The sequence below is a fragment of the Polyodon spathula genome, chromosome 39 (genome assembly GCF_017654505.1).
Source record: "Polyodon spathula isolate WHYD16114869_AA chromosome 39, ASM1765450v1, whole genome shotgun sequence".
Taxonomy (NCBI): domain Eukaryota; kingdom Metazoa; phylum Chordata; class Actinopteri; order Acipenseriformes; family Polyodontidae; genus Polyodon; species Polyodon spathula.
Genome location: NC_054572.1, coordinates 2538287 through 2554448, shown reverse-complemented (window position 1 = coordinate 2554448; position 16162 = coordinate 2538287). Strand labels below are relative to the sequence as shown.

The 16162-nt window shown below is 42.5% G+C and overlaps 1 protein-coding gene across 1 annotated transcript; it reads left to right on the top strand.

The window, feature by feature from the left end:
• The first annotated feature begins 52 nt into the window (after positions 1 to 52).
• LOC121304722 (ADP-ribosylation factor-like protein 8A) lies at positions 53 to 15733 on the top strand. The gene is made up of 7 exons (XM_041236076.1): positions 53 to 468; positions 5880 to 5960; positions 7395 to 7468; positions 7887 to 7980; positions 10219 to 10286; positions 11480 to 11550; positions 13179 to 15733. The coding sequence occupies exons 1-7, from the start codon at positions 346 to 348 to the stop codon at positions 13226 to 13228; spliced, it is 561 nt and encodes a 186-aa protein (XP_041092010.1). The 5' UTR covers positions 53 to 345; the 3' UTR covers positions 13229 to 15733.
• The last annotated feature ends 429 nt before the right edge of the window (positions 15734 to 16162 follow it).

The following is a 16162-nucleotide window of genomic DNA, read 5'->3' as shown; positions in this document are numbered from 1 at the left end:
CTTCTTTACGCGGAGACGTGTAAACCCAGAGCTTTGTCCGATCAGCTGGAGCGTAAACCCCACCCATTGACGAAGGGCAAGTCTTTGGGGAAAGACAGACAGACAGAGAGAAAGAAGGAAGGAAGAAGGAAGGAAGGAAGGAAGGAAGGAAGGCAGAACGCGAGGTAGAGGGAGCAGTACTCAGTGACAGCAAACGAGGCGGTGTGTTATCATACGGTATTCAACAAGCGGACACGGAGACAAGCACAAAGGCAGGGGGGCAGGCTGGTTTTTTTTTCGGCAGTCATTCCAAAAATCATAATAATAATAATACTAATAAAAAAGAAATAAAACTAGCGTGCCAAGATGATCGCTTTATTTAACAAACTGCTGGACTGGTTCAAGGCTCTGTTTTGGAAGGAGGAGATGGAACTGACCCTGGTGGGGCTCCAGTATTCGGGAAAGACCACCTTTGTCAACGTGATTGCGGTAAATATTTAAACATGCATCCGTTTCTACAAACACGTTTGTGGTGTTAGAAATGCCTGGACTGATATTGTGTACGTCGCCTTCGAAATATTTCCAGGCGTTGCTGCAGATGTCATTATGGAAAATTGATGTTGTGATTTTTATTTATTTATTTATTTATTTATCAATTTATTTATCAATTAGTACCGTGCAATCAAATATTATTAATCGAGAAAAGGGTCGTTAGAGACACATTGTTAATGTGGTATAAATCGCAGTTACACGATGCTTTGTAAGATGCGAGTAATATTACTGAGTGACGATATTGTGATTAGCTACATTCAGGACCGTCAGCACGATATACTACAATACTACAACCAGGCAGTCATATGACCTGGAAAAATAATATTCCACCATTGAAACGCAACTATTTGCGTACAGTTCAAGTATCTAAGCAAATATATATATGCCCTTGCCCTTCCTTGCCACTGCCCTTCCTTAAAGAAACCTAATATACGTGCATCGGGGTTTTTAATTCTGAAGCATGTTCTACATAAATTCGATTTAAAATAAATGTCTGTTTATTGAGCTAGGCCCATCTTGACACAGCCGGGCTGGTGGAGGTTAGGTGTTTAAATCGAAGCAATTGTTTGTTTTTTTAGACGCCTGTGTGTAATGACAGTTTCATAAAACAAAAACAAAAAAAAACATATTTTCAAAATAACAAATTGGTCTAACAAGAGCAGACGCACGGGCTTCCAAACCTATGCTTATATTACAGTATAGATGTCTAGGGAGAGCCGGGGCGGCCCTCTGGTGGGTGGGGTACAGCTTTATAGCCCTGCTTGGGTCCAGTTATTAATATCACCCAGGTCTACATGAAACAAGCATCACAGGCCACTGCCCTTCGAATCAGACCTGAAAAACTCCTAACCCGGACTAGTGCTAATCGGGGTCAGTGAAACTAGATGTTGGAAATTATGTTAAACGGCGTGTTTATTGCTCAGGTATTTGAATGTACACACTGGACAGGACTGTGACCGCTCTTGTAGCTGCACTTCACGTTGTATCTTTATTTTGTATTTGTTTCGTGTTCAACACATGGTGCTGTCTATAATGTAATTCTCACCTGTGCTTCACCTGGCAAGCCAGCTGATCACTTACAGATCTCTCAAATTGCAGTTTAAGATATAGCTTAAAACATTTCTAGATACCTTGAAATTGTTTGCAGATGTCTTTTTAAATGAATTTGAGATAACCCATTTTGAAGATAGCTTATTTTCATCTCTAAATGAAGGAGTTATCTCAAATTGATTTACAGATAATGTAAATTAAATAATGTTTTGGAACACCACGCTGTCATTTTAGAGAGATCTCTAAATACCTTCCTGTTCATTTAGATATGTACATCATTTTAAGATATCTCTAAGTTACTCCTGTGAAAATGTTCTATATATTTATACCAGAAAAAAAAACCCCTCAATATCACAAATGTAATAGAATGGGGGAAACAGAGTATTTTACGTTCAATTGAAATCTCAAACAGTAAAATACAATGTCAGAGTATATAACGCTGTCTCGGTATTTAAAATGTATTCCACAATATAATGAAAAAGATAATGGCAACCTGCAAAAATGCAGTTTGGTACCGCTATGAATTTTTATGACTTCTGTCCAGACACTTGGCACTCATTTTCTCTCACCAGTGTCTTGATATGTGGCTGTAAATCCTTAGCTGTGGCCACGTGCAGCACATCAGCCAAGTGTTCATCCACAAGCCTTGATCTGTGCTTTGATTTAAGGTCCGTTGTCCAGAAGAGCTGTGCGCTATTGTAAAAGCTTCCAGATAAACTCACGGTTTGGAGAAGTTGTTCTGACAATTTGGGGAACTCATTGACTGGAACATACTGGTAGAAATCTTGCTGTGGCTCTTTGTTGAATGTATCCTTGAGATGCTGTTTGCACTGAAAATCAATCGGCTCCACTTGAAGATCTAGCGATGCTGCTGTCACGGTACAGGTAACAATTACAGTTGCAGTTTACCTCAGAAGGGCTTGTGTTAGTAATACAGTTGATTCTGAGCTTGTTTGCCACTGCTTTTATACCCTTTTTTATTCACCAGTTATCCCATGTGTCTCAGGGGTGGTGACTCCCGGTTATCCCATGTGTCTCGGGGGTGGTGACTCCCAGTTATCCCATGTGTCCTGGGGGTGGTGACTCCCATTATCCCATGTTATCCCATGTGTCCTGGGGGTGGTGACTCCCAGTTATCCCATGTGTCCTGGGGGTGGTGACTCCCGGTTATCCCATGTGTCCCGGGGGTGGTGACTCCCGGTTATCCCATGTGTCTCGGGGGTGGTGACTCCCGGTTATCCCATGTGTCCAGGGGGTGGTGAATCCCGGTTATCCCATGTGTCCAGGGGGTGGTGAATCCCGGTTATCCCATGTGTCCAGGGGGTGGTGAATCCCGGTTATCCCATGTGTCTCGGGGGGTGGTGACTCCCGGTTATCCCATGTGTCCTGGGGGTGGTGACTCCCGGTTATCCCATGTGTCCAGGGGGTGGTGAATCCCGGTTATCCCATGTGTCCAGGGGGTGGTGACTCCCGGTTATCCCATGTGTCTCGGGGGTGGTGACTCCCGGTTATCCCATGTGTCTTGGGGGTGGTGACTCCCGGTTATCCCATGTGTCCAGGGGGTGGTGACTCCCGGTTATCCCATGTGTCCAGGGGGTGGTGACTCCCGGTTATCCCATGTGTCCAGGGGGTGGTGACTCCCGGTTATCCCATGTGTCCAGGGGGTGGTGACTCCCGGTTATCCCATGTGTCCCGGGGGTGGTGACTCCCGGTTATCCCATGTGTCCCGGGGGTGGTGACTCCCGGTTATCCCATGTGTCCAGGGGGTGGTGACTCCCGGTTATCCCATGTGTCCAGGGGGTGGTGACTCCCGGTTATCCCATGTGTCCAGGGGGTGGTGACTCCCGGTTATCCCATGTGTCTCGGGGGTGGTGACTCCCGGTTATCCCATGTGTCCTGGGGGTGGTGACTCCCGGTTATCCCATGTGTCCTGGGGGTGGTGACTCCCGGTTATCCCATGTGTCCTGGGGGTTTTGCAGTTCGCTCAGTCAGATGAGCCAGCAGCTCTCAGTGAAAAAGTCTGCTGTATTTAGGGTTTCAGAGTTAACATTTTTACATACAGTATGCAGTGGGTTACATATTTTCATGTCTACATGTTTTTCATTGTAAGATTTGGTACTAGTGCTGAATAAATAATTTATGTCATACTATGGATAACCGATCGTATATATATCTATATATATATATATATATATTATCTATATATATATATATATATATATATATATATATATATATATATATATATAAAATATAAAATTTATATTACATGAATTCTGAGCTACAATTTGAAAGTAGAAAATTGCCAAGAAGTTGAGTTTTATTTTACTGTTATAACTATTAAAAAAAGAAAACTCACAGATGCATCGGTGGCATTAAGTTCTGTAATAGTGCGAGGAATTAACTATAAAAAGCAGTGGTATAAAGACTCATTCATACAAATCCTGATCTTTGATAAATACATTGGCATTTTAAATATAGCACTCTCAGAATACAATATCTTTACAGATCAATACTGGAATCAGTCTTTATTAAAACACACCCATTTTGCCATCGATCAGATGAGAGAAGGTCACGTCATCCCCAGAAGGGATTACAGGCTGGACACTGATGTTGAAGATGATTGTACAGAAATGGCCGTGGTCTCGTTAAGCATTATAGATTAATATGCTTGATTTGCACGTGTTCCAGGCATGGGCTGGCGATGGATTATAGTAAATCAGATGTCTGTTCAATCGATCAAAACAGTTGCAGATCTCAATAAATATGAAATCAGAACCAAACCTGTCTTTTTACTTGATTTTAGAGGCAACAGATACTCTGAGACTAACCCCCAGGCTGTGATTGATTTTAATGATTTCAGACTACATCAGTATATTGATCCGCCACTGTCTAGATCCAGGGATGGAAATAACACTTCCGTTGCAGAGCAGTTTGGTCTATTCCTGTACTAGAAGTTTAACAAGACACACCTGAGCTTTTTACCTGTACGCTGTGGCTAATCAAGCTTGTATTAAAACGTGGAATGGGTGAAACTGCTCTGCAATAGGAGTCTTATTTCCATCCCTGAGATCAATTGAATAGACCCCTGTATTGTTACTGCGGTATTAAGCGTGACCCATATATCCAGATTGGAGTCCATGCTGTGGGAGCGTCCCGCTCCTCCTGTGCTCCACGGGAAGCCTCAAGGAAGGGGGCCCTGTACCATCGCTGCAGGAATATTGATTATACAGAGGATTGCTGCTGACGAAACCGTGCCTGCTCTTTAATCCAGTGTGTGTCCAATTTTAGTAGTAATGCTCGAAACAAATGTCAAATTACATAAGTGAAATCTTCTGGTCCAGGGTAGGTAGTATGTTCTTCTCCACGTGTTTGCGTGGCTCCGGTATAATTGTGTAGCGTTGCTTGGCACACGGCAGTTCCCGACAGCCAGCTAGTTTGTGACGAGGTTTGATTATGACTCTAGACCTGTGTTGGATTCGAATGGCTACCGACCTCAAGGTGAAAAGGCTTCCTAATATCTCACTGTGCTGTAGAATAACTCTGAGCTCGAACAACGCTGCAGGTAAGCTAGCAGCAACCCTATACCGCACCAGGGAATACTCAACACTTGGAAAAAGTCCTCTGCTGTTTTTTGGTAGAATTCCACTGTTCCCCTGTGTAACAAGCCTCCTGACATGCCTCTCAAAAGCAGCATGCCTTGCCAAGGTAATATCTCTGATCTGTTCAGGGTCTTTGGATTTAGAGATCTGAAAGACAATACCAAGATCATTGGGGTGCAGTGGGAGTTTTATCTCCGTCAGTCCCCTTTTCAGAACAGGCAAGAAAATTACAGAAAGTAATTCAATTAAATAATGCCTGATTTTAGCCTGATTTTAATTTTTTTTTTTTAAATTCCAACACACGCTGAAGTTTCTTATTTGGGTGTCTAATTTTCTAGTATTTGCCTGGATTATAAAATTAGACTTCTGAGTTCTTCAAATTCATATTTGCTAATTCTAATCACGTACATTTTCATTTTAGTAGATTGAACATTTAAACCTGCGTTTTTTAAAATCATCATGAAAAAGTAGCCATGAGTTATTCATCTTCAATGTTGTGCTTTTGTGTTGATTTCCGCACTATGGATTCAGCACTGTTTGATTCGTCAAGACAATAGTTGATGAAGCTTGTGAAAAATCAATGTAGGATCCTGATTAATCAGTCCGTTTTGTGTTCAACATTTAATAAAACACTACAGCTCTTCGGTTCATCTGTTTAAACCTCTATTAGTTAATTGTTGATTATTTCTTTTACAGTCGGGGCAATTCAATGAGGATATGATTCCAACCGTGGGATTCAACATGAGGAAAATCACAAAGGGAAATGTGACTATCAAGGTAAGTGCAAGATAGGGTTTGTTAAACTGCTGAATCTCCCGCTAGGTACAGAGGTGGACTGATCCATAAGTGTGATCAAATAGAAAGGAAAAACCACCAAGGAACTTTACATTGTTCACAATAAAAGGGTAAGGCATGCCTTCAGAGAAAAACAAGCGTGCTAATGTGACTCGCTTCCAGTTTGGAGTTTCAGAGAGATCGTGACGAACTTAGATTTTTTTTGAGGAATACAAAAGATCTCATTAACTCTTTTTAGAATTTGAGGAATGTATACTGAGCATCAGAAGAAACTTCTCGCTGTTAAACACATTTATTATCGGAAAAAAATAAGATATATAAATGATGGACACTGACAAAGTGTTTTTGGTGTCTGTTTTAATCACTTGATCATTCATCCTTCACCGTGACACGCTTGAGTGACTGTGACTGAAGCATATGCACTTAATCACCTAATAAGTGAGACAGTTGATTGGACACTGGATATGGAGTGATTTCAGCTGTTGAATTACTTGAATAAAAGCAATAAAAAAAAAAAAAACAGAAAAAAAAACAAAAAACAATGATGTCACGTCTGTCAAGAGAGCAGCGCCTTCGTGCGATCGGCATGCTGGAGGCTGGACTAGGGCAGTGTACTGTGGCTCCATCTTGGGTGCTCACAGCCAGCAGTTTCAAACCTGGCGAGGCGGTATAACCAGACGCACTCTGTCAATGACAGGCCATGAACTGGGAGACCAGGAGTCACAAAACCTGCGCGAGATCGACAGAGCAGCGTTTTGCAGCATCTTCGTGATGTCAATTGTTAATCGCGACAAAAAGTCACTGCACCTGCTCTAAAATGGAGTTTGTCATTTTGTGATCACGTCTAGTGAATTTTATCCAAATAAAGTTTCTTTTGTTACTCAGTTTATTTATTTTGCTAGGAATTCCCACAACTTCCCTAAATCTGCTTTTTATAAGCATATATTGTGTTAAGAGAAAAGCACCTAAAGAAACTTTAAAACCCCAGAGCAGATCCCCCCACGCGATACAAATAGATACAAGCATTGCTTTGAATTAACAAACAATGTACATCTGTCTGCCCATATCTGTGTGCAATTACGTCTAGAGGACTGCTTCTTCAATTGAGAGCAAGCTTGATCGGGACGTTCATGAGCAGAAGTTGAGAATGTTAGAGTGCATGGTGCATCAGTCTGTCCGTGCATGTCTGTATGTCACGCGTTATTTCCATGTGGATACACTAGATCCGTGGTTCCCAACCCAGCCCTTGATCGCCGTTCCAGCCAGCTACTGAATGAGTTTATTGAAGTGGCTGCATGAAATGATTTAAATGTGATTGGATTGGAACAGACCTCGAGTGGCAGGGCTGGGAGCCGCTGTGTTAGATGGGATTCTGGTGAGTCTGATCATGCTGGTCTGTGTGTTTTCTCCCTCCAGCTCTGGGATATTGGCGGCCAGCCTCGATTCCGGAGCATGTGGGAGCGCTACTGCCGAGGAGTCAGCGCCATTGTGTGAGTACCGAGCCTGGCTGCTGCCTTCGTCATGGCAACCTGCGTGTGTGTGTGTTACTGGAATCAACGCGTTGCAAATTTGTACCAATTACATTCCAGGATCTGCACACTTAACAGGGATGGGAATAAGACTTCTGTTGTATAATAGTTTGATCCATTTCAGGTTTTGCTACGAGTTTAATAACTCACACCTGAGCTTACCTGTACACTGGTGCTAATGAAGCTTGTAGTAAAACCTGGACTGGGTAGAAACTGCTGTCTTATTTTCATCCCTGCTCTAAACTTGTTGTGGAACGCTCCGAATTGGAAATCGTTCTCTAATGATAGAACACTTGACAAAGGCAGTCATTGGTTCATGTAGCACTTCAAATGGGTCGTATTGAAATATTATTTAATTAATATTTTCTTTTTTTTCCAGGTATATGGTGGATGCAGCTGACCCGGGTAAGATTGAAGCCTCTAAGAATGAACTGCACAACCTGTTGGACAAACCCCAGCTGCAGGGCATCCCTGTGAGTATTCCTGATGAAGGGGTTTGCTTAGGACTTAAAAAACTGAGAGGGCTTCACCTGCATAGACCACATATATGGGTTTATAGGAAATGGTAATCCCTCTCTGCAGAGGGTTGCAGCAATCCTAAACACCTTGCAGTACTACATAATATAATCTTGTACTAGAGATTTACATGCAACTGCTTATCTAATTGTGGTGAAACTTGATCAGCACGTTCTTCAGCACAAGTTATTATGAGCCTTAAAGGGTAAGTAGCAGGGTTCTGAAAAATACAGTATTGCACATCCCTACGTTCTTCTACAGCTGTTTAAATAACGGACCCACGCAGTGGCTTTTCTGTTCCACACCACATCCTGGATCGTTAGTGCTGTGTTACCTGTTGGACAACATGGGCACTAATCCTTACCCTAGCAGTGCACTAGAGCGGACATTTTGAAAAGAGCTTTGAAACAGACTTTAGTTGTATAATTTGTCAGGATGTTAAGAATCATAAGAATAATGACAGGTATGTTATTTAAACAGTTGTAGCAGCCCGTGGGGACGTGGAATGCAGTGTTTTTCGGAACCCCACTGCTTACTCTTAACCATGGGAGGTATGTGGAGGAAGTGACATTCCCTGCCTTGCTTTCTGCTTTCGCTTCCACAAGCAGCTGAAGTGAACTGGCCGGCTGTCGCTATAGCAACCTCCCTGCTACTGTATTCTAATCATTTATCTGCTATATTTCTTGCAAAAAAAAAAAATATACAGTGGGCATTCCATCACTGCACATCCTGTGTGACTTGCACATCAGCAGAGATGTTAATTGCGCAAGAATAAGGGCTGCTTTATTTAGTACGTTTTATTGTAAAATATATAACTTAAAACAACTGAGGTCTTGGGTAATATATAATTTATATAATTGCATCGTATTATAGTGCGGACTATATTTAATATAATGCTGTTTAGATGATAACTGAGTGAACCAAGAAACTGTTTTTTCGAGAACAGCTTTTCCTTTGTTTTATCTAGTTCTGGGTGGAATAAATGTAATTAATATCTTATGAGCAGTATTTTATTCCACTTGAGCGGAAACCAAGCATACTATATAATGCAGCGGTTCATTTGTGTGTTTTGTCCGTGGTGTTGCACGCGTGTGTGTAAGAGGGTGCAAAGAGAGCCTGTTGGGGACTCCTGCAGCAACTGTATTAATAATAGATGCTGCTCTATCAGTTGGGGGGGGGGGGGGGGGTGCCTTGGGGTTCTCTCCCCCCATTCCCGGCTCTCTGTCTCCAACTCCTCATGCTGCGTGATAGCCACTCGGGTGATGGGGAGCGTTGATGAGTGTGTCTGTGTGATGGTGCAGATGGTGCCACATCTGGTGACGTTACGGTCCCCCGGGACAGGAGCTCATTAAAACAAAGATGTCGCTCTGCCTCCATTCACAGGGGCGGTGCTGCACAGCACGAGTAAGGGCTCCAGGTATTGAATACCTCCAAGGCCGTGCTTTCAGGACAAATGGGCCGTGTCTGGAGATGTGACACTGTGTGACCTCCCTGCTCCAGTGGTTGGAGTGAATGGCTGTGAAGCACTTTGGTCTGGTGGCTTCGAGCTGTGTGACTGGGAGGCAGTTTGATCGACTCCAGTGGTTAAAACTGAGATGCTGGGAAGCAGTGTGGTTAGTTGGGGTTGGAAGACGTGCTGTATTTAAAGGTTTTGTGGAGCAGCATATTAATATGTTGACCAGGAGCCTCAGAAATATACTAACTGGTAAATGTAGCCAGTGCAGTCTTTGAGTTCCGTGCTTGTAATGTGTCACTCGGGACAAATTGAAAACAAGATGCCAGTGATCAGAGAGCCGTGGCACCAGGCATCAGCCTTTCTGCCAGTTAAGAGCAGTATCGTAATGAACGCTAGAAGCTTTTAATGGGCTCGTTGCAGTATAAAAGCCTTTCTAATTGTGGTGGTCCTGACTCTCTTATTACAGGATTCAAAGATTTACAAGCCTCCCATCCCCCCTTATGCACACACGCCCCCCTTCCATTGCAGAGCAGTTTAACTGTGAGTTTGCTCACACCAGATCTTATTTCCTGTGCACTGTGGCTCATTGGGTGCACAGTAACACCCGAGTGGCATCATCATGCCGTCCTTGGACAGGATTTGAACCAGCGTCTGTCTGGGGACCTGTAGAGCACCCAGTAGTCTCTACATTGGCTGGGGCATGTCTGGATGAATTCTGTCTTTGTTTTAACCCCTGCAGGTCCTAGTTCTTGGGAACAAGCGAGACCTGCCTGGTGCCTTGGATGAAAAGGAGCTCATCGAGCGAATGTAAGTTGAAGAATGTTTTGAAGCGCACTCTGCTGTTCGCTGGTCAGCTGGTTTCTCGCGCTCTGTCAGGAGTAAACAGTCAGGCTTTGACCTCCTTTGATTGACCATGGGTGGTAGAGATGGGAAGCATATCGCAGAATAATTCTTCTGTTTCCCTCGCAGTGTTGTTGTGTAACATGTGCAGATTAGGCAATCCAAAAAATGATTTAAAGAACAAAAAAAAAACTTTGCACTGATGAAGTACATGAACAAAGAGGCTCCTCATCTAAATATGTGCTGCATGAATTATTCTTAATCTTCTTTATCTGTCAGGGACAGTGTTCACAAGATGTGTTGTACCCAGACAGCTAGAAGCTGATTTACATCGGGAGTCCCTGGGCCAAAAAAGAGATGGTTTATAACCAGTCAGCACAGTACAATAAATACAATAAGATTAATACATTGGTTCACATAAACCAAAATCCTATAATTTTTTTTTTTTTTTACTGTATTATAATTATAGATATACCAGTACTATTGTTAACATAATAAATAGAACTCAAATGAATTCCCTGAATAAATACCCACCCAACCCTTATAATATATTAAAATCAGACTTTGTTTTAACCACATTTTTAATTTAGTTGTAAAACTTTTAGTCATAAGAACCTTTTACATCATCTGATAGTAAATTCCAAAACATGGTACCCTTAATTGATTGGCTCCTCTAGGAGAGGACAACCAAACCAATAGCCTCCCGTCGGTGAAGGGCTGCCATGGCTCGCCAAATAGGCTATAGAGCCACTGTGGGCAGATGGGCTGTTTGTTATTTTTGTCCAAACTCCTCAGGGAAGTAGTTTTAGAAAAGAAGAGAAGCAGCAGACCCCGAAGTAGCTCCAGATCAGCCCAATAGTTTACCTTCTCAAGGTCGGCCCACTGGAGACGAGTGCAGTGAACAAAGGCAATTTTACAATTGGGATGAACACGCGCTTTATTGTGAAGACCCTGCAGTGAGTAAAGCCAGGGTATTTGGTTTAATGTGAAGACCCTGCAGTGAGTAAAGCCAGGGTATTTGGTTTAATGTGAAGACCCTGCAGTGAGTAAAGCCAGGGTATTTGGTTTAATGTGAAGACCCTGCAGTGAGTAAAGCCAGGGTATTAGGGTCGGTTGTTTTCACAGCACTGTAATGCTCCCCTGTTTTGCTCCCTGTGCAGGAACCTGTCTGCGATCCAGGATCGGGAAATCTGCTGTTATTCCATCTCCTGCAAGGAAAAGGACAACATTGGTAAGTAACAAACTTCCAGCCCAAAGGAGGAAAAAAGTATCCGTGACATTCTGGTTCTTTGCTCTTGGTTCTGTAATCCAGTGTGGAACGTGCAGACGCCTCCTGGTACCTACCGAGTTCCAGTGCTGTACTGTAGTCTTGCTGCAAACTGCACCATGTGATCTACCGCACAAGCGCCAGGATGAAGCAGTTTATCTGTAGCATGTGTGCGAAATTGATGCACAGACAGAACCAAAAAGTTCTCTAGAGAGTGTTGATTAACACCCAGCTAGGTCATTAAAAACTGAAAGAAACATCTATGAAGTATAAAATGGACACAGGGATGGAAGTAAGACTTGCATAGCAGTTTGATCCATTCCTAGTTGTACTATGAGTTTAATAAGACACACCTGAGCTTGTTACCTATACACTGTGCCTAATCAAGCTTGTAGTAAAACCAGGAATGGGTGGAACAGCTGTGCAATTTGAATCTCATTTCTATCCCTGTAGCTGGGAACCTTACCATGGTACAGTTATGCAAGCAGTGATCGAAGGGGATATACAGAAAGGGCTGGTCTTTCCGACCGCAGTGACGGGAAGGCTATGGCCACTCAGGCGAGCCCATTTAGAGGTTTCTGTCTCTCTCAGTTCAGTTGCCCTCGTACTGTGCAGGGAATGCAAGTTTATTTCTCCAGTGTCTCACAAAGAGACCGATCAGACTGGTTTCACCAATTATACTGCTCAAGTGCTGTGGCTGCAGTTTTCCTGGTGTGTCAACCCTCCCCAGGCAGCTCAGGAGGTAATGGGCTTTTAAAAGGTCATTGCTAAAAACTCTGAGCCAAGAAATAGCTGTGAACAGATCATGAAAGCTTAGCGTTTGAGTCCAATTGCTTTCTTTTTTTTTTTTTCAACAAATACTTCCTATTATTGTAGAAGCGAAATGTTTCCTGCAGTTAACTAGCTCTCTGACCCTTAAGCCTTTAGTCAGAAATCTATACGCAGTTGTAGCTGCAAGCTGCTTTGGCTGCCGTCTCTTCTCCTGTGATATTTAACCATGTGTTTTATGCTGCTTGCAGACTAGCACGGGCTTCCTTTCAAGAAATAAAAAGAAACACCAAAAAATGGATGGAATGCGATAAAGACTTATTCTCTTGTGTAGCCAGTACAGTGTAGATGAAACCAAACACCTGTGTCTTCTGCCAGTTCTGTTGTCAGTCCAATTCTTGTCTTCTTTCCTTTTCTTAAGGATATTATCTTCAAGTATTGCTTATCCTTGTTAGACAGCTTTTGGGGTTTTCCAGTCCCATGATAATCGAGCGATGTGAGCTATTTCACTCAATGTTTTCCCTTCTTTATGCGAGCCAAGGCTGTTATAATAGTAGAAAACACTAGTGGAGGCTTTGAGTAAAGTGTTGATGCTCAAATAATGCATCAGAGTAGAAAAATGCAACATGTCTAAGACTTTTGCACAGCAGTGTGAGTGTGTGTGTGTAACATCGCCTCCTTTCCTGCTTCAGTGTGTGTGTATACAGTGCAGTGTGCTTGCGGCTGTGTGTGTACAGAGCAGTGTGCTAGCGGCTGTGTGTGTGTGTACAGAGCAGTGTGCTAGTGTGTGTTTGTAATGTCTGCTCCTCTCTCCTCTGCTGCAGATATCACACTACAGTGGCTCATTCAGCACTCTAGGACCCGGAGGAGCTGAGGCCTGGACATCTCGGACCTGCCATATTCTACCCTGACCTCTCGCCATCATTCTTAAATATCCCCATGTCCCCTTGAGGTCAACAAGCCTGTTTTTTTTGTTCTTGTAAAGAGGGTTTACACCTTCATTTGCACTGTTTATTATAATGATTAGTATTATTATGATTAATATTATTATTATTATAAAATATTTACGGTTTAATTTTTGAGCATTAATTATGAGGCTAGTTTTTAATTCCAAACCTGATGGTGTTAATGATATTACTGGAGCTGTCATCTAATCTAAATCATGCAGAAGCCAAGCCATGACATTTTTGCCTGTGTCTTTGGAGAAGTGGTATAACCTGCCTGTGTTGGAGAAGCATGCTCCATGTAGCTGCTTCATACATACATTTCAAGGGCTGTTTCTTATTTATTGTTTTCCAAACTGTTACTGGCGTCTATTGATGTCCCTACAGTGACGTAAGGACCAGGGAGGGGAATATTGACCAAGGAGAAATCCGGATCATTATTTTCCTAGCCTGGTTGATTTTAATACATTTTAATGCAGAGCGAAAGATTAATATATTAGCCAGTGTGTTCTGTCCGTTCCAGAAGTATACATTCCAGGGACTTGAGGTCTGAGTGTCGCTCGTAAGAGGAATTTATCAGAGTGCCAGTAATGGAAAGAATCCAGGATTCTTCATTGAAGCATATAAACTCTGAATTGTATTCCTGGAACAGTAGTTTGTAAAATATCTGTTGCCCCTTTCTCTTTCCTGTGTGGAGATCAAACAGCCTGGGGGAGTAATGTACTGTACAGTAGGAAGGAGCAAGCTGTATATTAATGTATTGATGAACTGTGGCTCTGACATGGTGAACGACCTGCAGTGAAACCACAGGGGATCTGGAGCAGAGGCAATTTTGTGACCCTTTGTGGCACAGGAGTCTATCCAAGGAAAGGGACCCTATACCTCCTAGGAAAGGGTTCCTGTTGAGTCACCTTGAGTGAGCTCGTGGGTTCTTGCATTTCGCACTACAACTGCGGGATTGCTGAAGATATCTCTGAATATCTTGACATGGCTTTTTGATTATTTAAATCTGTTTTGAAAAGCTTGAAATGTGGCTGGGATCATCAGGGCATGCTCCTCCAACTCACTACAGCCCTGAAATCTGAACCACTCTCTTGCGAGGTACAAAAGAAAATGACCTTGTTTAAATAAATAAACATGGGAAGGGTGCACCCGCTTTGTTTTTATTCTTTTCGTCGTAATTATCTGCATAATATTTTGAACACCAACCTTGTTAGTTTGGTGAACCTTTTACTGAAGAATAATCCTTCTGTCAAATAGGCCATTGCTGCCATCTACCCTGTTGTAGCAGCTTAAAGATCCTGCACAGAAGAAAGCTGTCGTCTGTGCAGGACTGTCCTTATCAAACCTGGAGTGCTCCTGGTCTAACTGTTAACTGAAACAATACTGGCCAGTACTTGCTGTAGTCTTGCACCAGCTGTTTATGTATTGCATGCAAAGCTACATACAACGTGTTTTATCAAACACCCCATTTCTTAATGCTTATGAACTGAGCTTGTATTTTAATCCCCAGGACAGCTTTGTGTGGAATAACGTTATCGGTCCCGTTCACTGCTATGAGACTGGTGGTGTCTCGTCCAGATCGGAGGTCTTTCAGGATCTTAAGACTGCACTAAATTAAAATATCAAACTACTGAGCTCTCAAAGCAAACCAAGGTTTAAACTTGTAACAAACGCAGACCGTCATTGCATTTTAATCTTAGAGCAAGTATTCTTAGAACAGCTTCAGAGAAGTACCGAATAAAAGCTGTCGGAGAAGGATGCTTATGGCCCTCGGCAGTTTTAGCAGCGTAACGTAACTGAAATGATCCTCTGTAATGCTTTCCGTTTGTTTTCCGCGAGTGGTGGAGCAGAATTCAAATTGAACCTGTCTTACATCGTTCCAGAACCAGCAAAGAACTATCTGATCTCGCTCCGTTACTTCATTCATCTCCAAACCAAAAACCACCTCAGATTGCTTTTCTAACAGCGAGTCACATGACCTTTCTATTACTGTCACCTTCACATTTCAGTTGTTACACTGCTTAAAAATGTTGTGTTTTTGTATGTACTGTCCCATTATGTCTGTGGTACTGAAGCCAACATTGGGGTCTGTGTTATAGCTTCTAAATAAATGAGAGTTTGCGGTTTGAGCAACGACAAATTCGTGAGAACCACCACCGTTTGCCAGCTCCTGATTTTATTTAAGAACTTGGGACAGTCAAAGCCTGAAAGAAACACTGTCTCTCTCTTATCTGTTGCCTTTGTTTCTTTCTCTCTTGTTTTGCATGTGTAACATATTTAAAAGCATCTTTATTAAAAACTTGCAAAACAAACAACAGCAAAAATATGGTCAAATCTTATTTTGTTAGGTACTGAATAACAGTATGTTATGGTAAATAATATGTATATGTGTTTTTTTTTTATGTTAATAAATAAATTGTGTTTTTGATGGACTTTCTTGTATATAGCAACTTTAAACCAAATCATTAAGAATGTGTAAGTGATACAAAGGTATGTGGTGATTATTGTGCTCAGTAGTAACTAAAACTGATTTTGTATTTAACCTGGTTGTGCAGGATCGGGGGGAAAAGGGGCATTCAAACAGATCCTTGTAACCGCTCTTGCCCCGCGGAAGGGTATTCCGATTCCTCGGTAGACGAGAGGTGCTTGGTATTGCAGATGGGTCTCTGTGTTTGAAATGTGATCCTATCATTTCAGAAGGGAAGACTCCCGTTGCATAGCAGTGGTGTTGGCTGAGAGCTGGTGACGCTCAGGCTTTCACAGACAAGTCACGTCTTAGTTAAAGGCTCAAGCAGCTAGCAATGGGAATCTTTATGGCTCTGTTCGGGCACCTAATGATTTATGCAGCGCAGCTTAGCAAC

What these genes read in the sequence shown, in the direction of transcription:
- LOC121304722 (XM_041236076.1), top strand. Translation starts at nt 346, where the DNA reads ATGATCGCTTTATTTAACAAACTGCTGGACTGGTTCAAGGCTCTGTTT. An exon ending in CCCAGCTGCAGGGCATCCCT is followed by an intron (nt 7,981 to 10,218) that starts GTGAGTATTCCT and finishes TAACCCCTGCAG; the next exon opens with GTCCTAGTTCTTGGGAACAA. An exon ending in CAAGGAAAAGGACAACATTG is followed by an intron (nt 11,551 to 13,178) that starts GTAAGTAACAAA and finishes CCTCTGCTGCAG; the next exon opens with ATATCACACTACAGTGGCTC.